Source organism: Saccostrea echinata, unplaced genomic scaffold, assembly GCF_033153115.1.
Source record: "Saccostrea echinata isolate AGI-Se365-2 ecotype Australia unplaced genomic scaffold, CSIRO_AGI_Sech_v1 ptg000054l, whole genome shotgun sequence".
NCBI classification, from domain to species: domain Eukaryota; kingdom Metazoa; phylum Mollusca; class Bivalvia; order Ostreida; family Ostreidae; genus Saccostrea; species Saccostrea echinata.
Window position 1 is genome coordinate 60,758,041 of NW_026889803.1, and position 23,396 is coordinate 60,781,436.

Consider the following 23,396-nt stretch of genomic DNA (forward strand, 5'->3'; position numbering starts at 1 on the left):
CCCTGTAACCAAACTGTTTGCTTTAACTGCGTCAAACAGTTTGGTTCTTGGGTCCGAACAAAACGCATGTTGCCCTCGAACCCAATCAATAAATGTATCCTGTTCTACATATATATTCAAATATGGATGAAAATGTTATTTATTATCCTAATCCCCTTCTATAATATGTTATACATTGCAGTGATAATTTAAAAATTTATATAAGGTCAACAGCAGGAGATCTGATTATTGAGTTGTCTCGCTTTGGTTGTGATAATCTTTGTTATACTGTATCTTATCTGAATTGTCGTTCTTTTTATTGTGTAAATAGCTTTCTTAAAGCTGCATCGAAACACAGGTTAAAAAAGTAACCCAATACCCTAGAAATCATTTATAAGGTATGGGGCTAATTTTTCTTTTGATAAGAAAACTATGTAACGTCAAGAGCCTGTGACTTTGTTTCGTTTTGTTTTTTTTTTAATTTAAAAGAAGATCTCTACTTCAGAGACATATAAATCTACAACTACTTATGTTTAGTTTTATTTCATTCAATCTTAGATTTAATACATATAATTATTAATAGTTTCCTTACAGTTGTTGGAGCAGTGCAACATTTGTAGCGACAGAAACACGTCGCAGAAGTGCACAATTGATTCCATATTTCAAATAACTTCTGACAAAATATTAAATAATGATTTTATTTACCTGCTCATAGGAATGTAAAAAAAAAAGAGAAGCTTTTTACACTTGGCGTCTGTTGTATAAAGAGAAATGGCAATCTCAAAATTGCTTCAATAAATACAAGAAGTCTATCAAGAAAATAATTTATCTGGCACGTCTGAAAGACGACAGTTTTATATCATTAAGCATCTTTTTCTATCTATCACAAAATGGAAATTACTGTTGATTACGTGCTTGCCTCCAGGTTTCATTATTTTTGTCATAAAATCCAGATTTGGGCACTGGGCAATCAGGTCTGTTTGATATGGAACCAATTCAAAGAGAGAATTTTACTGCATTTTTCTCAGCAGATATAGATTGAATTACTTCAAACCATTCACTTGTTTACAACAATTTCACGCTATAACGGTGTGAAAATCGCCATCAAACAGAGAAGCCACTATTCTGATAACAATGGTGAACAATTAAACCTCCGCAGACAGAAAATTCCTGTTCGATCCTCATTATTGATTGATTTTTTTAGCAAACAATTTTAGCTGCTCTACATGACTATTTTGAATGGAGACCGTCTTAGGTAAGAACAAATTTCTCATTAACAAAAATTCATAACAGCTGATTCATTACACTTATATTTGTCAATCCGGCATGTTTTTGCTTTTTTTTCTAAAATGATATGCAAATGAATGTATAGTCTACGCGCTTGTGCATGGATTCCCGTATTCTGTTCTCGGCTACATTTTTACCAGTTTGTGGAAAAATATAAACGAGGGAAAATCTCTGAGGAAAAAAATGGTATGTTTATTGATATTTTTTAAAGACAGAAAAAGAATAATAATAATCAAAAATAATTAGGGATATTTTTTACATCCTTTCAGGTCATTACTTTCAATGTTATATTTTTATACAATTTATCAACTTAACAGTTTTATCCGTCGCTTTTCCAATGAATCTTTCAAGCATTTGGCGGCACCTGCCTTTGTTGTAATGGAGAAGCCAATATTCTAAATTTTTCTGTTGTTCCCTTAATGTTGTAAAAAATTCGGCATAATTTCTATAACTTCTTTTGATGATAAGTTCACTTTTATGTAAATATAGACATATAGACTGATGAGCATGTAAAATAACGAGTAGCCATAAAAAAACCATTAGTCTTTTATATGTTTACATCACCTATCTTATCTACACAAACATATGTTTCACCGACTTATCCATTGTGTTTACAAACAAAGGTTTGCTATTTCAGATGTAAATCAAAACACCTTTATCTATAATATATTCAAATTCTTTCACACTCTACCTTGTCCCTTCTAAAATACATAAACCTGATCAAAATGCATAAAGTAACAAATAGTTATTAAAGTCATGATATTTACATGTATATATACAGGAAAGTGTTAAAGTATTTCTACTCTCAATTGCAGCATTAAGAAATAAGAGGCCCAAGGGCCTTAACAATGATCTGAGTATAATCCATAGAAGTATGAAATATAAGAAACTGATAGGTGAAGCTATGTTGCTCAAAAGCAAGAGAAATATAATGATTTGGGATTAACCAAATAACTAGTATAGTACTCCTTAATAAATCTTAAACTAGATAGATCTATTAACTTATCTGTACCTGACACCCCCCCCCCCCCCATTTGTCACTATTATCTTGTAAACAGAAGAAAACAATAGTGCGTGAGCACACTTGGTAAACCCATCTCATTCCCTCTGAAATTGGCTTCTCTTGGTCTAGGAAGAACACTTAATGTAAAAAGATAAGGAGTTTTGGTCTCAATTTTATTTATCTAATAAACAAGTTCACCTAACCCTTAAGATCTATTTCAGTACTTTTGGTGTATTATGTATTAACCCCCTTTATATTTACAGTGATTAATTATTATAGGCGAATAGCAATGGGGAATAACTTCTCTCAGAAAAATACAAATTAATAGAGCCCTACCCAGCATCAGAACACTTGGCCAAGTGGTTCATTTGACCCCTGATTCGGGGGTCACAAATTTCCAAATTTTGGAGGATGCACCCTTTCTCACCATAATTATGCATTTAGTTTATCTGCTAAACATTCCGGAACAGAAGAAAAATATTTCGAAGAATTAATCCATTTTCACTATATAATCAACACCAGAACCCCTGACCCAGGGGTCACCACAAAGTTCACAATTTTGAAAGAGTCAGCCTCGCTCATCATAACCGTACACTTATTTTAACTGCTTAATACCATGGAGCAGATAAGGATATTTTCAAAAAAATTATGCATTTTCACTATTTAAACCATAGCCCCCCCCCCCCCAACACCAGAGCCCCTTACTAAGGAGCGATTTCATTTATAATTTTGAAAGAGACACCCTTGCTCATGATAACTATGAATTTAATTATGCATTTTCACTATTTAAACCATAGCCCCCCCCCCCCCCCCCCATCCAACACCAGAACTCCTTACCAAGGGGCGATTTCATTTATAATTTTGAAAGAGACACCCTCATGATAACTATGCATTTAGTTTGTTTGCTTAATTCCCAGAAGCAGAATAGGAGATTTTAAAAGAAAGAATCATTTACACTATATAATCAATAGATCCCCCTCCCCCACAACACCAGAACCTCTGATCCAGGGACCATGAAATTCAAAGTTATAGAAGAAGCAACCCTGTTCATCATAACCATGCGATTAATATGTCATCCAAATACTAGTACACAGGAGCAAAAAGATTTTCAAAGAAACAATGCAATTTCACTATTTGATCAATAGAGCCCCACCCTAACTCCAGAACACCTGACCCAGAGTCCATGATATTCACAATTTTAGAAAAAAGCAGCCCTGCTCATTATAACCATGCACGTGGTATATCTACCAAATACCCCGGAGTACAGAAGATTTTTAAAGAAATAATGCATTTACAATATAAAATCAATAGCCCCCCTCTCTTATGCAAGAACCCCTGATCAAGGGGCCATGATATTCACAATTTTAGAAGAGGCACATTTGATTTGCTCAACATAACCATACACTTAGTTTCTTTATCTAATTTATAATATACAGGGGGAGAGAAGTTTTTCAAAGAATTTATGCAATTTCACTGAATGATCAATAGAGTCCCACCCTAACCCCAGAACCTCTGACCCTGGGAAAATGCACAATTTTAATTTGGGCATTCAGTTTTCAACCTGAGAATATCCAGAGGGTAATGATAGTTAAAATGTATTTCATAAATTTTCATCTTTTTATTTGATTAATATGTATTAAAGGATGATGAGTTCATAATTTCGGCAAAAACAAACGGGGGACACTTAAGGAGCATTGATCCCCTCTTTCTAAGGGAGAAAATTCTTGACACAAAAAAGATACTTTTCAAACAGTTGCCCGTGTGTTAAAATTATACATTAATTGACTCGGTTCGAGGGAACCGTGCGTTTTGTCGGACCCCCGAGCTATCCTTTTTACATGAGTCTTTACCTCTTTTACCGACCGTGTGTACAAGTATCTGATCATAATGATCTTTAGAAATATGATTTTGTGCATTTGTTTTGATAAAGAATCCTCTCAGTAGGCATTATATTTACGGAACTACTTAATGCATATCCGTGCAGAGTTTTATCTTTCGACATTTCCGCCTGAGTGGTGCGTCATGCTGACTGTTGTGGGCGTCTCTCTGTGTCACCCCCATCAATCACCTGACTTTATCAATACCAACATTTCAGATGCATTTAACTTGAATTGCTGAATAACTCTGTTTTAAGATGAAATATATGTACCTATTTATTATTTGAAATAAAAGACACCACAGAGTCTGCCACATCTGTTTAATATTTGGATGTTTTACTGACTATAGACGATAAGGGCCAACTAACAACTAAACGAGATGACTTCAACTTTTCCATCGTCAACTTTCCTTATTTCTGTAGTAATATTCTGCTATCACTTGCATATAGTGTTTATGTCTCCCAGTTTATTCGATACTCAAGAGCATGCTTTGAGTACGATCATTTTTTAAACAGAGGCAGGCTACTGACAGATAAGTTGATGTTACAGGGATTTCAACAACCTCGTTTAAAGCCAGCATTTCGTAAATTCTATGGCCGTTATAATGACCTTGTTAGAAAATATAACCTACATTGGGTCGTATTTTAGCTGACGTGTTTCATACAAATTGTTAGGCCTTTGTTTTATATGAAATTTTACTACGGAATGATCCGTCTACCTAATCAATACGTAGGGCTCACGGCGGGTGTGACCAGTCAACAGGGGATGCTTACTCTTCCTAGGCACCTAATCCCACCTCTGGAATTTCCGGAGGTCCGTGTTTTATATCCTGTTCTTGTATTGTTTGTAGATTTTTTTTTTTTTTAGATCGATCACTGTTCGTTATCTTCACCTTTTTTCATTTTAGTCATGAATGAACAAAGGTGCAACCAAAATTAAATGAAATAAAATTTTTTTTTTAAGATTACAGTATTTTCAAGGAATACTGTTAGTTCCAGTACCTTTTGGAATGACAGCTTAAACATATGAAGAAATAAATCGAGAAAAAGCGCACTTTTTTGCGTACAATAAATATACACTTTTTTGCACATTGATGCATTTTATACTTAGCTTACGATTTTCACTGATTTTCTAATCATGAAAGTAAAAAGAATGTTGACTGTTAGGATGAAATAGTACTCTAACTACATTTTTTAATCATAAAAATAATGTTGTTATTTGAATTAAATTTTCATCAACCAATGTTTCAGTCACGAGGAAGACAGACCTGTCCTCTGTTGTCCTTTTTCACGTCCTCCATTTTAGTCAGACGATCGTGTTTGACCAAGGGGAAGGAAGCAGCTGAACGCTATGCATGCATATTTACAATTAATTAGCAATTAATATTCCTAACACGTCAACTGCATATTATGCATGCTGTGAATAATCCTTTGAGTAATATTTCTGAAAATGAAAAATTAAGCAGCTGAGTCAATTCTGTTGCCGTTCAGATAATGAATAATTTAAAAAAATTGAATGACAAATATATCTTTTAAAACATATCGTTTTACCTGTTATTTACTATGATAAAATGCATATCTTTATTCCAGAGTAAATAACTCACCTTAAGTGCGGCATAATGTTTAATGATTTAATATATTTGAACACGAAGGAAAAAAATCTTTGAATTCTGTCTATAATTCAAATCAGTATAGTCATACGAAAGTATTCGATTTATATGTATGTAATAATGACATTGGAATGCATTCTTCCCATGTCTTGCTGAAAGTCCTTTGTATTGATTTTAATGGCGTTTAAACTTGTGCCATACACAGAGTGTACTGCGAAACCTTAATGAATGTCGAAAGAAGTCGATGTTGTCAATTTTGATTGAGTAGACAACAGCAACAACAAATGTATATATACTAACAGTATTTCTTCACTCGGCAATTATCGAAACAGCTTACGTATGTGTGAACGGAATTAAAAATAGAAAAAAAGAACTATAGCCTAATGTCTTTCACAGCAATTTGTTGAAAACCAATAGTATCAAAAAAAATCACTATAAACAACATTGTACATGAAAGTCAACATGGTTTCAGGAGTAAAGTCAGGAATTCAGAAGTCATGTCAGACCCACCATAAGCATTTAATGTATTGTACGATTCTGAGCAAGCGGTAGCAAAACTGGTATTTCTGAAAAAAAAAAGGTTTGAAAAGCTTCATTAGCTATGCATGAAGTTTAGGTCTTATTGCAAACGAGTTTACCCTGGTAATACTAGTACTTAAAATGAAATTCAGACTCTTTAGCGATAAGACAGAAACATGTAACCTTGAAAGAAGAAAACTCCTGTAATTTATGTAACAAGGGCTGATTCTTGGGTTTCACAAGGAACACATATAAGCCCAAGTTATTTTCTGTTGTTTGTTAATGACTTGCAAGCTTTTGTCAGGTAATGTAAGACTCTTTGCAGTGTACTCTACTTGTTTTCTACTTTCGTTGCCAATTGTAAATACTAAATTGCGATACATAATGTTTATAATTATTTATGTATGTGTTTGTGAAAAGCAACTTAGAATGCTTTTAAATGCATTGTCTCTCAATTTAAAAAAAGTCTTTAATGTTTTATTACATGTAATAAGGACAAGGGCAACTCTGCTTACTTTTGAATATGTGAAGGATCTTGCATGCTTTACATGATCAAAGCTTTGGCTAATGATTTTTTTTAATGCAAAAATACCTTCGTACGATCTTTTTTATATATACATGAACATGATTTAAATTACACGGACATGTTTCCTATCTGTTAACTTATGGTACAAATGTCTTTGTTGAAATCGTCTTAAATGTTCTTAAAACGTCTTATTGTTCAGTCATGTTGTTTAGACTGATGGCAATGACCATATATTTGTCAACAAGAACAAATACCTTGTCGTATTAGAAGTTGAAAGACCTTTTTTGTTTCAATATTATCAGTATTTAGACTTCTATACCTTCCACTCCAGCCTCAGGACAATAGTTTAGAAAAGCCACAAGTTACTGGTATTTCTAGCCCAGTAGAACTGTACGTTGGCCTAGAAGTGTAAAGCTTTAAAATCCCATTTTACTGTGCACAGGCACTCGTTTCTTATACAGGGCACCCAGTACTGTGCCTGTGTTTGTTTGTTGTTTAACGTCCCTCTCGAGAATTTTTCACTCATATGGAGACGCCACCACTTGCCGGTGGAGGACTGCAAATTCAGACTTATACTCGGCACTCAGGGCTATTGGGTATTGAGGGATCTTTGTCATGCCAGCACCTACTGCGACATGGGACCTATGTTTATACAGTCTCATCCGATTGATCTATGTCTCCAACACAAAATTATTCTCTTTCTGTGCCCCCCCCCCCTTCCCATCTCTATTTCAAAACAACATTGAATGTTTCATAATAAATTATAAAACAAGTTGTGTTTGTGAAACATTGATGCTTCCGTATGGCAGCTTATGGCGAAGGTTTAAGTTTATCAAATGCTAGTCAAACTCTAGGTCAAAAGATACAAAATGTTGGTACCCCCCAAAAAGGTCTTATATATAAAGGAATATACCTAAGAAATATGAAAGCCCTAACACCAACCGTTGAAAAATTAATGGCGAAGGTTTAAGTTTTTCAAAAGTAAGTAAAACATCAAGGTCAAGGTTAAACGGTGCCCAAGGGAATGTCTTGTCACAAGTGATACACATGTATGTGAAATATGAAAGCCGAATGTTCAAATGTTCTGGCCAAGCTTAAAGTTTTTGCGGACAAACAGACAGACGGACAGGGTAAAAACTATATGCCCCCAATTCTACGGCAGCATAAAAAGAGAGTTTTGTCTTTGATGAGAAAGCTATTTTTTATAATTAGATTGGTCGAGTGATAAATGAGGCGTTTAGAAAGATACTTGGGCTGTGAGTCTAGTATATGTATGTATTTTATTGACCATGGCATGCATATACTATATGTAGTGTTGAGGGTGGAGAATCATGAATAAATTACATTGTAATGATAATTTTAATTAAATATGAACTATGCAGTAGATAAAGATTCTGACTGATTCCTGTCTGTTTATAAATGATGTGTGAAGTAAATAACTTGATATATGATTTTTCATTCCGTTCCGTTTTTTACCCGTGATTTTATGGTTACGTCCAAATTTAAGATAGACCAACAATTTTCATGGGACAAAAGGTTTCTCACTTGAAGCGTCAGCTGATCACTATTCCATTGGTTGAATGTGTGTCATTAATAATGATGAGAGCTGCAAAAATTTTGTAGTAGTAGAGCCACTTTTCTTTTTTCTTTTTGGAAATAGAATGGACACAAAATCTGTGGCTTGCGACGATGGTATCTAATCTAAATGGAAAATTTATTTACAAGTTTACGTAAAAAAGACAACAGAAACTTATGTGGAACTGGCAATAACTTGGGAACATCTATAAATTTATAAAAATGAGGTAGAGGTACATGCGTTTTGACTTATGAAATTATTCTATGAAAAACAGAATTCTAAAGTCTTACAATTAAAAATATCAATGTTAAGGAATTTTATGGAGCGTAAATTATAAAATGCCACCTATTTCTTGATGTTGCATGAATTTCAAGTCCAACAGAATCAGACGTTAGTGACGTATTGCGCTTCGTTGATTATATGATGCAAGTTTTGGTATACATGTAAGTAAAAGAATATTAGCACAGACTGGTCACTGTTTATTTTACTCATGTTTAAATCAGACTTTTCTAAAAAAGATTGATAACTTGCATGAAAACATAATTTTCTTGCATGTAGACATAATTATCTTGCATGTTGACAAACTTTTATTGCAATTTGACATAATTTATCTTGCATGTAAGGGGTAGAAATATGCCACCATAGTTTATCTACTATAATAATGCTTGATCAAATACCAAGACAAACTAAGGTTCGATCTTCATTTTTATCACTAGGGCGCCGCGACATATCGAACTATTTTTGAAAGGAATTGTAATGTAGTAATTATTTGGCAGATGAATTTACATTTACTCATTTCTCCAAACATTTCAATTTTAATTAGTTGCGGTCGTTGCTTAGTGTTATCAGATGACCTTCTGTTAAAAAAAATATCAATTACTCAAGCGGATCATAGATTACATGTGAATTAAAAACAGTGTAGAACTCTTTTGTGTAATGGGGTAGTTTTAATCACCTTTTCCAATCTGCCGATTTTCCTAAACACTAATCAGCTGATCCACGCTTAACATTCTTCACGCTTCGTTTGTTATTCAAAGGTAAACATTTAAATGGCGGTTTTGGTCATGTTTCAGGTGTTGTGACATGTGAAGAGTGTATGGTTGACAAGGAAAAGTAGACTTTTTTTGTAAGTAAATTTTATTTTAAATCAAACGTCTCTTCAAACATAATGGCAATTAAAATTCAAAGTTATGCGCTAAAAAAAAATTTTGATATTTTCGAAAAATGGTTTGCGAATTCTGTCGGTGGACTTTTCAAAGGAAATAACTATAATATTTCTGTCGTTTCAAGTAATTACTGATAATGACGTCAATCATTAATCCGATCTTGTGAAATAGTACTTAAATAATGTACGATGTCCCTCGGTCACCATAATATATAACGATGTTTTGTCAAAATATTTCCTCTGCAAGATCAACATCCTCAATTCTTATTCCAAGACCGTGCATTTATTATTTTGCATTCTGTTTTGGACAAACATTTCAAGGCTTTGGTTGACTAATGATCTTATTTTAATTTTAAGCTGCTACTGTAGTTACGTAATAGTGACATGAATGAAATCTGGTGAATTTCCAGTTAATTATGTAACAGTGATGTAGATGAATTATCACATTAAGGGTTCCAGAACAGAAAAATAGTCCCACAGCCGAACTTTTACGACTTTTCATGATAGGCAGTTTCCAACTAGGCCACCTACAATATATTAAAGCTATGTGTATATAATAGATTTATACTCAGATTTACTTGATATTTGTTCATTTTGGAATTTTTCTATCATTTCGATTTTTTGCCCGAAAAATTAAGCTTCTCTTGTATAATCTGTATATTACACATGTATTTAATGCATGTTAATAAACAGGTCCTTATGAGGAAGGCTTAGAATTCACCTTTCCCTGAATCCAATATTATTATATACTTAAGTATTTTTTTTTCATCAATACCCTTTGAATATTTTATCTATTTACTTCTGAATATTTTGACATTTACTTTCGAATATTTTAATACTACATTGTGAATATTTTGATTATCAAACTATTTATACTTTTGAATTTTCAGTTATCGAAAGGAATCTCAACAGTTGATCTGAAAAATATCTATGAATTAAACGATCTTAATGGCCACAAGAAGCTGGTCATGATCCAAAAAACTTCGCTTGATTTAATATCTATGTAAGCTTCTTGAAGTTTGTTCGACTTCTTGGCGAGTCTGAAATTATATTCTCACCAGCCTGATCTTTATTTATAAAGTAGAAATTAAATATCCGTTAATTGCAATAAACTTTAGAATTTTATTCCAGAAGTTGGACATACATGTAGGTTGCACACTTAGCACCGTTCAAATTCGGGGGGGGGGGGGGGGCGAGCGCACACAAACTTAACAAAAATGACATAAGTCGTACCACTAAGATTCTCAAAACTTAATATGCAACAAAATAATATTTTCTGTGAAAGTTTGGGTGATTATCCAACTCGTTGTTTTCAATACACCGCAAGATACCGTAAAATATTTCATTCCATAATTTTCTGACAACACAATGGAATTATATTATATGGTCTTGTTTGAATCAAACTGCATACCCACTAAAATAGAATCTGAATGTTTTGAACCTATGAACCTTTCTGTTCAGAAACATTGCTATATTCGAGGATAATTGGATCCTGGTTATTTACGATGGGTATATGGACCCCTAATGGCCTAATATTTCTCTGTTAAGAATCCCAGTAGCTTATACTTGCATTTTTTATCAGAAATTCCGAATTGCTGTTAAAATATTATTTCGTTTATGAACAATTTTGATGGATTTAAGTTCTTTTTCTCCATATTTTTATCTTAATTTCCTACTTTGACCAGTCATGTAAGAAATCTCACGGTGAGAGGAGAATGCCTACTGGAGCTTTGAAGTTCCTTCAACTAAATAAAAATATATAAAAGAAGGGGACAGAGACGTTTTAAAGCTCAGTATATCAAGTTTCAATTTGAACGGACAATGGTCAAGGCGTTTTGGGAGTTTGCTCGTAAAAATAACTCTTACTTTGACGCTGAAAAGTAATTATAAAGATTAAATCAGTTTGCAGATAGTAAAATACTTTAGATGACCTTCCCATAGATTTATTGATTAGATAAGCGAATCAATTCTTGTCAATTTCGTGAACTTATTTAATCTGTTTCTTACGTACATCTGATTCCAAATAGTCATATTACCTAATGGAGAAGACTCTCCGATACTTTGTTACAGTATTTCAATGACTATTTTGAATATTTAATTTATTTTTTATTTATCTAAAAAGTTTTTTCATTTGTTGTTCTTTTAAACTGTCTTGGTATTTCAGACAGGTATGTGTCAAATGTTGTTTAAGACCACCAATCCATCTGTCACCTGTGTGGTTGTAGATAAAATAATAAAAAAAACTTGAGAAAAGAGTTGGTTAGGAAACGGGTACAGCGTAACATTAACAAAAGGGGCGTAGTCGACGTACAATTTATCAATTTCAGTAACGAGATTTACGTCACATTTCATGGGGACTTCTCATCCCAAACCACACGTAACGTAAATGTGTAGTTCCTGTGGTAACCTATATTACGATGTCATCGAATAAAACAAACAAACAAACAAACGAAATATATGCCCCGAAAGAAATATTCATGTCAATGTGTATCACCCTACTTGTGCTTATTGAGAAATGGAACATTGAACAAAACCTGTAGATGAAGAACCACATTTAGTACTTGAAAATGTTATGTAAATAGGATATATATTTGACTGTCAAATCCAAACCTAGTGTATTTTTAGGAGAGTGTAAATGACATATTCTTCCCCATATAGTCTTTGCTTACAACACCTACAGTGTTATTATGTATTAAACTTTTATTCTTATTCATCGTTTACACAGGTTTAAAATACTTTGGCTTTGCATTTGATGCGATTCAAGAAAATTGTTGAATAGAGCAGAAATATGCGCCCACATAAATTCCTCCTGTATCATAACTGGTTTGAAACCCAAGTAATTTCTACTTTAGACAGGGTGCACACAGCCCATGAAAGAGATTCCATCTTTGAGTCTAGAATGAACTCATTTAAGCTAAGCTAGCTTCGATTAAATTTCAACAGAATGTCAACTATTCATAGCATAGGATTATACATTCTTATATTCTAAAATTCTGTCTGCATTTAATGCATAATAACTAAATGTTACTCACTGTATTTGCATTGTGACATCGAATGACGAAGCAAACACACTAAACATTTTGTTTTAATTCAAACATTTAATGTAAAAAAAATCAAAACAAAAAACAATTTTTCTAGTTAATTTATTTTTCGATTCTATAATATCCCTTTTATCATATGAGTTGGTTGATACTAGTAAATTGGATATAATTCATAAGGTTTCCTTATTTTGGATCAGCTAGCAGATGTATTGAAAGCAAAATATTTCCACTTGTTCAAAGTTAACAAAATCAAGGACTGTAGCGATTAATTTTGCGATAAACAACATATATTTTGGTATACATTTTCCTGTTGAATAAAAACGTTAAATGACTATGCTTGCCAGTTGTTGGTAGGAATTGTACAGAGCGAGCAGTCTTACCCCCTTTAGCTTTAAATAGAGACAAATTATTCTAACTTATCATTACATAAGGCGACATGGTAGGATGTGTTCAACGGAGACATCACCAATAATTATACAGGGTGTCCCAGAATATATGGTACCATTTCAAGATTCTGTAAAACCTAATGTAATGAATATTGAATTCTAACAAATGCATTATAAACAGTGCATATACTGTCCAATTTTATTCACATGATTTGACAGTCATTTAAAAGAAAACAACAAAATGACTTCACTTTGAAAAATGCAATGGTTTTTAAATGATGCCCTCTAAATGATGTTCTATCTGTGTAATGATAATGTCTAGACATTGCACAAAATTCCTTAACTTGAGACAACAGTGCCTGTCTCGGTAGTAACTTCTGAATTTTCATCAGAGGTAAACCTTTTATATATGTTAGGATTCTGGTTTGGGTTTAGCAGCAGTAACCTAAGACTAGGATTGATAATTACAGTTTCAAAATGAGGGTATCAAATTGCAGTTTTTTGCAAAAGTTTGATGTAAATTTGTTACGTTGCAATTTCATAAGTGTGAGAATTTTTATGGAATATTTTGTTGCTATAAAATTGTACTTATTCAAATAATTTTAGAGACAGGCCCGTAGGAAGCAAATTCACTTTGAGAGGGCACAACCATACATTTTCAGTTGAGGGGGCACTATCAACTACCAAAATTCCTTGACAAGAAAAAAAAAAAATCAGACGTTATTATTGAGGGGGCACAAGCATATTATATAGTAGATAAGTTTTCTAAAGTATTCTATATATCGGCAAAATTATTAAGGGGGGGGGGCACGGCCCCCGTGCCCCCCGGTTCCTACGGTCATGAGAGACATAAGAAATTGGCCAAGGGATGTGATTGTGGCAGGTATTTCAAATGGTATCATATATTTTGGGACACCCTGTATATGTTTGAAAATTCCGAATTTACGTACTATAGACAAGTGGTATCACAAAACAACAAAACATAGAGACACTTGCTACATGATTATAGCTTGTAAATATTGGCTGTTCTTTCCATATTTGAACAAAAATCAATGGATTTTTTTTTTTTTGAAAAATTCCTTTATTTGTAGAACAGGCACGATTTGGCTGAAATGAATAGGACCTGATATTGAAAAGTAGTGATCCATTAATGTTTTAACACTGATTAAATGACCCAGTTTGATACAATCTCAGAATAAAGAGCGATTCTACTAGCTTTCTTCTCTAGATCTTGATATATGAAGTGGTTTTATTTCTAAGTGCCTGGTTCGTATTTATCCCAGGGTGTTCCAACCCGTACACAATGAGTGACAGACAGATGACAAGAACGACCCAAATCTCGATATGTGTATTCAGAATATCGACAAATCATTTTAAAAAACTGATCCGGCACGATAGTCTGGCGTAGATTGACTTATCATTAGAATCAAAGAAACAATTCAGCACGGAATGTTACAAACATGTCATGGTCAGGTAGGGGTAGGCAGCCTGTACTGCTGAATTCTTAGGCCGTTTTCTGTGACAACTTCTGCACCTGTAAATTCCACACCAAAATCCTTTAGCTAATATTATACAGTTTACATATTAGTTACTATTTATTGTGAAATCAGAGATATTCACACCAAAATCCTACAGTTTATATATAGTTATTTGTTGTGAAATAAAATAAATCAGAGATAGCGCGGAAGAAAAAAACCGGTTAGACCTGTACTGCAAGATACGGATTGTCTCGACATTTCAGAAACCAAAACTGAAACTTAGACAGGTAAAGAATTGTTATTCTGTTTGCACACTAGCCACCGATTTCCTCATAACTGACAGGTTCCGGCTAAAACAGTTGTTAATTCATGATAACTCCTAAATATGGCTAGAATCACCGATGTGCTTTTTATAAAAACTTAAATGGCATTGTATAATCTTATCAAATATATTTTTTCGAGAATAATTATTGTTTAGAATTTTCCTCAGAAAATTAATAGAAATTTGAAGTTTCGTTTTAGAATATTTTAATTAAAATAAATTTAGGGAAGCACCAAGCTATGGCTAATATCGAGCTCGACTTTGGGTTCAAAGGGTTCCTTTTGGTTTACAAACAAGGTATTTGCCACGGCAGACCGAGTGCCATGAGTGTCTGCATTCTCTTTTACAGGTCCTACAGATTAATACCTGTGTAAAACATAATAAAGTTTTCAATACTTAGGCAAATAGACAGTTCTAAATTCCCCAGCATTGAATGTTAATTTTAGTTCTCTTATTGCTTGCAATCTATTCTGGCCTAGTTTTTGGAATTCAAACTATAAAATAATCAAGTGCAAGTATGAACATATTCTAAGCGCCCCACAACCAGCCGAAAGGAATTCGAAATGTCTGTTTTAAGGAGATGTAGGTTATAATACACGGACTCCTGGTCATTGTTTGGCAGACTGAATTCACTACACACCTGTCTAGCGCATAAGATCAGTTTAATTGTATTATTGGCCAAAGTACACAAACTTATCCTTGCCAAAGCAAATTTCAATTATAATTTTCCTTTGCTTAAATTTTAATCAAAGGGTTTTTGATGCGAGTACTTAAAGACAACCAAATTAGACACGTTTGGAATGTTCTGAAGTGTTTAAATTTGAAAATCAGTTAGAGTATCGGTGCCTCTATTTTCTTTATTGAAGCATTACATTATAACTTTTATTTTACCATTTGTAGTTTATCCTTTTTTCTTTATCGATGTTTGTGTATTTTTCATTGCATGATGGTTGCTATAAAGGCTCGTCTTTTAAATACATGTATTGGTAGATACTAGTGAATTTGCATCGGCTGTGTAATGAATTTTGCTTCATGCACAATTTGGCAATAACCTTAGTAGAATCTTGTTTGAGGGGATCCTGTTTAAAAAGTAAGCGCTTTTAAGCTTCAGATTTTTCTTGGGTTATAGGTTTTATTAGTTTTTTTAAGACGGGGTCATTTCCCCTCATTGTAACTCTAATGGCAAAGGACGCTGAAATTTTGGCGAAGGATTCAAGATTGGGCCCCATTTTCCGTATGTTAATTTGACGGTCTAAAGACTGAATATTGTTGTTAATTAGTTTGTGGTTTCTGTATATATGAAAGTTGTTTACATATTCAATGTGACATCGTCCAAACATTCTCGCCTATGTAGTAATAGAAAGTGCAATTGACTTTTCTCGGTGAAAATGAATCCATATTTGCTGAGAGTGTGTTCTCTTTATCTATGCATTATAAGTTCTAATTTTGGAAAATTAAACAAATATTTATTTTTTCGATACAATACTAGAAATGTAATGTTTTGGTTTCAACTAATATTTGAGAAGAATGGAGCAATATCTCGATTTTTTCAATACCTGTCAACACATACTGAGTTTTCGGTACGCTTTGGAATAAAGGGTTAAATGTTGATACATAGTAAAGACCAGCTGACAGCTTGAAAACGTTTATATTTACTTCTACAAAAAAAAAAAAAAAAAAAAAAAAAAAAAAAAAAAATGGAGTTGGTCGTGGAATAACACTGTTTAAAAAATCGACAGCATTATAATCGCTAATTCTCTGTGTATTTCAGAAATGTTTATAATGGAATTAGTACGATCGTTTTTACCACATGCCCTCTACTTAGGTGACTATTGACAATTTTTAAGTCGTTGTAGCGAACAGGTATTTTAATAAGAACCCACCTTAGAGCTTTATCCAATGAAGCGTGTCCTCGACGAAGATGACAGAAGTAAAGGTTGAATGTTAATTTTATTTCCAGCATAAATTGACGAACAGAAGTGATTTTCTCGCTTCACCTGACGTGTGATTTAGTTTAAAATAAAACTGCAGCCTTGATCAATAAAAATGCACGGTGTGTTGTGAACGTCACACGTGACGGCGAATACCTGCGGCACAGAAAGGATCAAGGTGTATTCTGCTGTTTTTTTTTTCTTTATTTAGTGTTAAACAATACTGTAGAAATATAATACGGAAATATTTGAATTCTACTTCACGGAAACACACATCGTGGCCCTGAGTAACCCTCTACCTCTGTGTTTAAGGGTAGCCCACTTTCCCTGTCAATCAAAACAGTGTTATCCGAATTTAATTCAAAACCGGTTTTGGTGAATTTCAAAACTGTGCTCTTTATTTCTGCTGGATCATTGACGGTTGTGATGATAAGATGTCTTTGTCAAAAGACGAGAATAAATATGATAAATTTATCTTATAAATATCTTTCCAGAGAGTGCATCTAAGAAGAGGTGACATTTTGGTGAGCGGTGTTCCTTGAAAAGAGATCCTGGAGTGTCATTAGTGCTTGTGTGCAGAACAGAAATATAAAACAACTGATAGACTATTTCACATCTGTGAATAAAGGTGAAATAAACAGTCATGGATAAAGGTTATATTAAGAAAAAAGCCTGGTACCTCGGAGAATGGCGTCAAAGTGTTTTAGCGGATACTGTGATCAACCAAATCCAGCAGCTGGTGAGGAAAAAGAAGGGGAGTGTTGTCAAGCTGTGCATGGCCAGGGATGGAATCCGTGTTTACATGTCAAATATAATACAGGGTAAGGTGCTAGTCAATCATGTACCCTTTCCTGACTTATACTTTATGACTGTTAATCAACACAATCCCAATTGTTTATTGGTGATCGCGAAGGACCCAAGACACAAGTACCGAATTCTCGCTTACCGCTGCGAGAATACCCTGGATGCTGGGCTTTTTATACAGTATTATAAAGATGTGCGGAAGTCTATGACGTCAGTAGAAGGATATAACATCGAATTAAAAAGGTCAGACGAAGGAAACTGGACCTTGAGATCTAAACAACATGAGGATCACAAACGACAATTAAAGACTATTGTTAACATGCAGACAGGAACGACGACCGCACAACAGAATGGGGCCATTCAAAACTCACATACAAAGGTAGCTGTCGTTAATGGACAGTCGAAACCGGACGAAAATAGAAACACAAAAATGGTGATTCAGACTCGCGTTGAAAAATCGCCACCATCATCTCCAAGAGAAAAAGTTACCTTGGAAAAAGTTTACCGAAAAGGTAAAAGTCAAAACAACATCGGAATACAAGCCTCCGGCCCTGGAACAGAGCGATATTCTGACAATGTATCTGAGACCTCAGATTCCAATCAATCGTTTCAAAATGAACTTAACTATCTATCTAACGAACTGCGAGAAATAAAATTCATGCTAGAGAAATCCACAGGAATAAGTGCTGAAGTTTACCATGACAAGAGTGGTAAGGAAATTCAGACTGAATCGTTTCGGACAGAACCTGATACCGAGTTGACGGTTAACAAGGCGCTGGAACCAATCGATGCCGTTGTCAGAGATGAAGAGGAAGATGAGGTCAAACTGAGAGAAGTCCAGAACGACGACGGCCCCGGCCCAAAAGTCCGTGTGTCTGTACCCGACTATCGAAGTCTAGGGGTTCAAGCGTCGTCGAAAACTCTTCCTCCACCCCCGGAAAAGCGCGCTGCAACACTGCCAGCTACTTTCCGACAGACACAGCCGGACGGCCCAGAATTACTTCGCGCGAGCACCACAAATTACCAGTCTTGGAAGGATGACGTTGTTCTTCGTGGCCGAGTAGGTGGTTCAACTAGACCAAGAACGGCTATATACAGTACTAGCAGCTATACAAGCACTGACGGAAGTATGAAGGGAAGTTTACGAGGGGTTCCAAACGGAGTCCATGTTCATTTTGATAGCGCAGTCCCAAAAGGATCCGTCGTTTACAGAAAAAAAGGAATATCCACCAACGTTCAAAAGCCTATCGAGAGAGTGTACCAGCGCCCCCATTCGGTCCATTCCACAGGTCGACCCTACGTTGTTCACCATCACCACCACCATAGAGGACCAGTTTATCAGACTGCGGTACCAGCCACATTGGACCTGAATCAAAATAAGGTGAACGAAGCAGTCATGACCAATGGTCATTCTCCCACTTCACCAAGATCTTCCACCGGAGCAGGATTCTTCATCCGAACGTGATTCTAACAAAGGTGCTCATACAAATATTGTTCATAATAAGTGCATGGACATTTCTATACTGTGAACCATGTAAAGATGCGAACAGTTATGAAAGGACCGTGTGTTGTAAATCTGGCACAAATCAGGAGATAGTTAAGTGAAGTGAAAGTCTACAGGTTATGTTTAACTGGATTTTTATTAAATTGATTTCTGAATCTGGGATTTTTACTTTGCAGAAACATTGCCAGAACTTATAAAGGCCAGTCGTGTTTTTGTTTGCAATTTGAAAACTGATATTAAAACCAAATCGGGCATTCAACCTTTGACTTGAGATATTTTAGTTACCTGTTTCTATGGGTTTTCTTGATGCTTGTTTTGCAGACAAAAGCTGTTTTACTGGTAATACTGATATCGGGTATCCGTGATTTGTGTCTCTTCCGCAAATAGTACATTTAGGGTCAACGATCACGTACATAATTATCTATAGGCTGAACAGAAGATTTCAATGGTCAACTAATGAGTGAAATAAAAATACATTACCATCCCATTGCCGACAGTGAGAGCATTATTTCATGGTAGATTAAAAAAAAATCTAAGAATTTGAATCAAATGTTAATGTTCGGTGAAATTATATACATGTGGTTTTGTGTTTCTAACCATACAGGCACTTATTAAATCTAAGAATAGATTTTGGAAAGAATTAAAAATCCAACCACAGAAATATTTTGTTAATTCCTAAGCCATTAGCTTGAACGGCTTTTTTCTACTCAACATAATCTATCAACAGTTTATGATATTATCAGCTGTGTTGGCACTTCGTTCAGTTTAATTCATTTGTTCGCGAAAACTTAATTGTAGGATAATATATTATCTGCAGAATTTATGAAAAATGCATTGTATAACAAATTGCTTTGCTTTGTGTAATCATATTACATAAACGTATTGTGTAATCAAATATATTTTTGTTTTTCACATGTTCAGAAGATTTACATTAAATTGTATAAAAGAAAACGGATTGTTTGAATTTTGCTTTCAATGCGTGAAAAATCGAACATTATTTTGACTGTATTATCGTCCCAGCTTAATTGGTCTCAGGTGATCGTCACTGACCATGTAAATGAATTATTATTATACACGGTTGTGCATGTAGGATGAAAAAGTTCATTTAATAGCTGTTATAGCAGTATTTGTTTATTATAATAAATTACGAAAGAAAGCAAGTAAAATGTACAGAAATAAAGTCAATAAATGTATATTAATTCATCAATGAATCCAGGTGCAATTGGTACATGTAAGTATTTACCGAAAACCTTGAAAGCTAGAAAGTTTGATTGATTGCTAATTTTTACTGGGGGTCTCTAATATATACAAAGTATCGCGGAACTTTCCCCAATTCGAGATTCATAAGTTAGTGCTTATTTGAAGATAATGTATAAGGCTGTCTAGAACAATGTCCTTTATAGATCAGACTCGGAGATGCTCTTCACGAATGCACGCTGTACATAATATACAGTCACTGTACAAAGACATGAACGTTAACGGAGTTCTATGATAGAGAAATACATCGAAGAAATATAAACCGCTTCAGTGACGTTCAGTCTCTTCATAAAAATGCAAACACAGAGGGCAAATTGAAATGAAAGGACGACTTGCTAGAATCTTCAGAAGAATAGTAAGTAGACCTGTTCTACAACATCATTGAGCCTGTTACTTAATCCCCGTAAGGTGGGTACTGTGCCACCCTGTAAAGAATAACAATGGAGGACCAGTTCTATCGCCCCGTGGATCTTTTAACCCCTCCTCTGACTCATCCTAGACACGATCTTGGTCCATTAATTTTGAGCACACCTCTTTTTACAGAAAACTTCGGTGGCCGTCATCAGGGGGTCGTCTAATGACCGGCGGTCTTGACAGATGAACTGAGGTAATCCCGCATTATCTAGCATAATACGGTCACAAAAACACAGAGTGGACAATTTTAAAAGCAAACATTAAATCTTTACAGTTCTACAGTGTCCTTTTAACTCTTCCTGAGCAAATGGATTTAACATTTACTAAGTTGTTTTTAATTTGCATAACTCTTCTACTTTCAACTTGGTACATCGTGAAGTACACTTATTATACTTTTTACACAAGGAAAGAGTAGAAACTATGTAACACAGTTTTGTGACCAGCATCTCCTTTCATTTTGAAAACAAGACACGTCTCCACATGAACATGGAAATTAAGCTTCGGTCTACAGCATATCCTTTTGTTCTGCTGCACCCTTTCTTGGGGCGAAATGCATTTAGAATTTTTAATTTCTCATAAATACCACAAATATTTAACACCTGCAGTCACGCCTACTGAGCTAAATCGCTAGTTCGATTTGACAATGCGGTCAAACCATGGTCAACTATTAAATACTGTTAATTCTTTGAGTTATTGGTATTTGTTACAGATTCATTTTATACCGTAATTCTTTATAAGAACTTTTTGAGACCTATATAATCTTAGAAAAACACATTTATAAAATAAGAGACAGGTAATTGTCGTTAAAAATAACCAGTACATCATTTTGGGATACAGCATAAAATTATATACTTAAACCAGGATGTCACTGGAAAGTACATATATCAATCATCTCCAAATCCACAAAATAAAAAGAGAGAAAAACTTTTACCAAGATGAATTACATTTTTTGTTGAAAGTACAGGTATCCCCTTTCCTGAATTATGCCCCAGATTGATCTGATTGACATGTTCTTAACAGCAATAAAAAAAATGTAATGCAATTAGTTAAACAACATATTAATGAAGGGAATTTTTCATATAGACGGTTAAGATATACTGACTTGTAAGACTTTATATCAAACATGTATCTTGTCATTTGTCCCGTCCTCCGAAGAATCCCGCTACAATAAGCCTATATGCTCAGTCAAGCTCTAAGCTGGAACTGAAATATTATTTACATGGATCAGAAAGTGTTCCCTGTAGAATCTAGACAGAGAGCAGAATGTGTCTGCAGTATAGAGGTAGGCGTATGTAACTCAGAGAGCAAACTCTGTCTGCAGTATAGAGGTAGGCGTATCTCACTCAGAGAACAAGCCCTGTCTGTAGTATAGAGGTAGGCGTATCTCACTCAGAGAACAAGCCCTGTCTGTAGTATAAAGGTAGGCGTATCTCACTCAGAGAGCAAACACTTTCTGTAGTATAGAGGTAGGCGTATGTAACTCAGAGAGCAAGCCCTGTCTGTTGTATAGAGGTAGGCGTATCTAACTCAGAGAGCAAACCCTGTCTGTAGTATTGAGGTAGGCGTATCTAACTCAGAGAGCAAACCCTGACTGTAGTATAGAGGTAGGCGTATCTAACTCAGAGAGCAAACCCTGTCTGCAGTATAAAGGTAGGCGTATCTAACTCAGAGAACAAGCCCTGTCTGTAGTATAGAGTAGGCGTATCTCACTCAGAGAGCAAACCCTGTCTGTAGTTTAAAGGTAGGCGTATGTAACTCAGAGAGCAAGCCCTGTCTGTTGTATAGAGGTAGGCGTATCTCACTCAGAGAGCAAACCCTGTCTGTAGTATTGAGGTAGGCGTATCTAATTCAGAGAGCAAGCCCTGACTGCAGTATAGAGGTAGGCGTATCTAACTCAGAGGGCAAGCCCTGTCTGCAAGGTAGGCGTATCTAACTCAGAGAGCAAGCCCTGTCTGTAGTATAGAGGTAGGCGTATGTAACTCAGAGAGCAAGCCCTGTCTGTAGTATAGAGGTAGGCGTATTTCACTCGGAGAGCAAACCCTGTCTGTAGTATAGAGGTAGGCGTATTTCACTCAGAGAGCAAGCCCTGTCTGTAGTATAGAGGTAGGCGTATTTCACTCAGAGAGCAAACCCTGTCTGCAGTATAAAGGTAGGTGGATATAACTGAGAGAGCAAGCCCTGTCTGCAGTATAGAGGTAGGCGTATCTCACTCAGAGAGAAAGATTTGTCTGTAGCATAAGGGTTGGCGTATCTCACTCAGAGAGAAGAATGTATCTGTAGCATAAGGATAGGCGTTTTTCACTCAGAGAGCAAGTTGTGTCTGTGGCTTACGGGTAACTTACATAGGCAGATAGAAACCATTGTATGTATTATAGGGGTAGGCTTCATTTGTATCCCACTTAGAGAGTAAAAAGTTTCTACAGCTTAAGTGTAGGCGTATCTCATTCAGAGAGTAGGCTGTGGCTTAGGGGTAGGCGTACATAACTCATAAAGTGTGATGCAACTGTAGTATTAGGTTGGCTTATCTCATTCAGAGGGCAGAGTGTGTCTGTAGTATTAGGTGGGCGTATCTCATTTACAGAGCAAGATGTCTCTGTAGTATTGGGTAGGCGTATCTCATTTAGAGAGCATGATTTGTCTGTAGCATAGGGCTGGAGGTATCTCACTGAGAAAGTACGATGTGTATATAGCTTAAGGATAGACGCATCTCACTCAGAA

At 35.0% G+C, this 23,396-nt stretch overlaps 1 protein-coding gene across 1 annotated transcript; it reads left to right on the plus strand.

Annotated features, from left to right (window-relative positions):
- Positions 1 to 9,425: 9,425 nt before the first annotated feature.
- Positions 9,426 to 19,273, plus strand: LOC133206163 (uncharacterized). Its single transcript, XM_061342089.1, has 2 exons — positions 9,426 to 9,502; positions 17,194 to 19,273. The coding sequence occupies exon 2, from the start codon at positions 17,343 to 17,345 to the stop codon at positions 18,966 to 18,968; it is 1,626 nt and encodes a 541-aa protein (XP_061198073.1). The 5' UTR covers positions 9,426 to 9,502; positions 17,194 to 17,342; the 3' UTR covers positions 18,969 to 19,273.
- Positions 19,274 to 23,396: the final 4,123 nt, after the last annotated feature.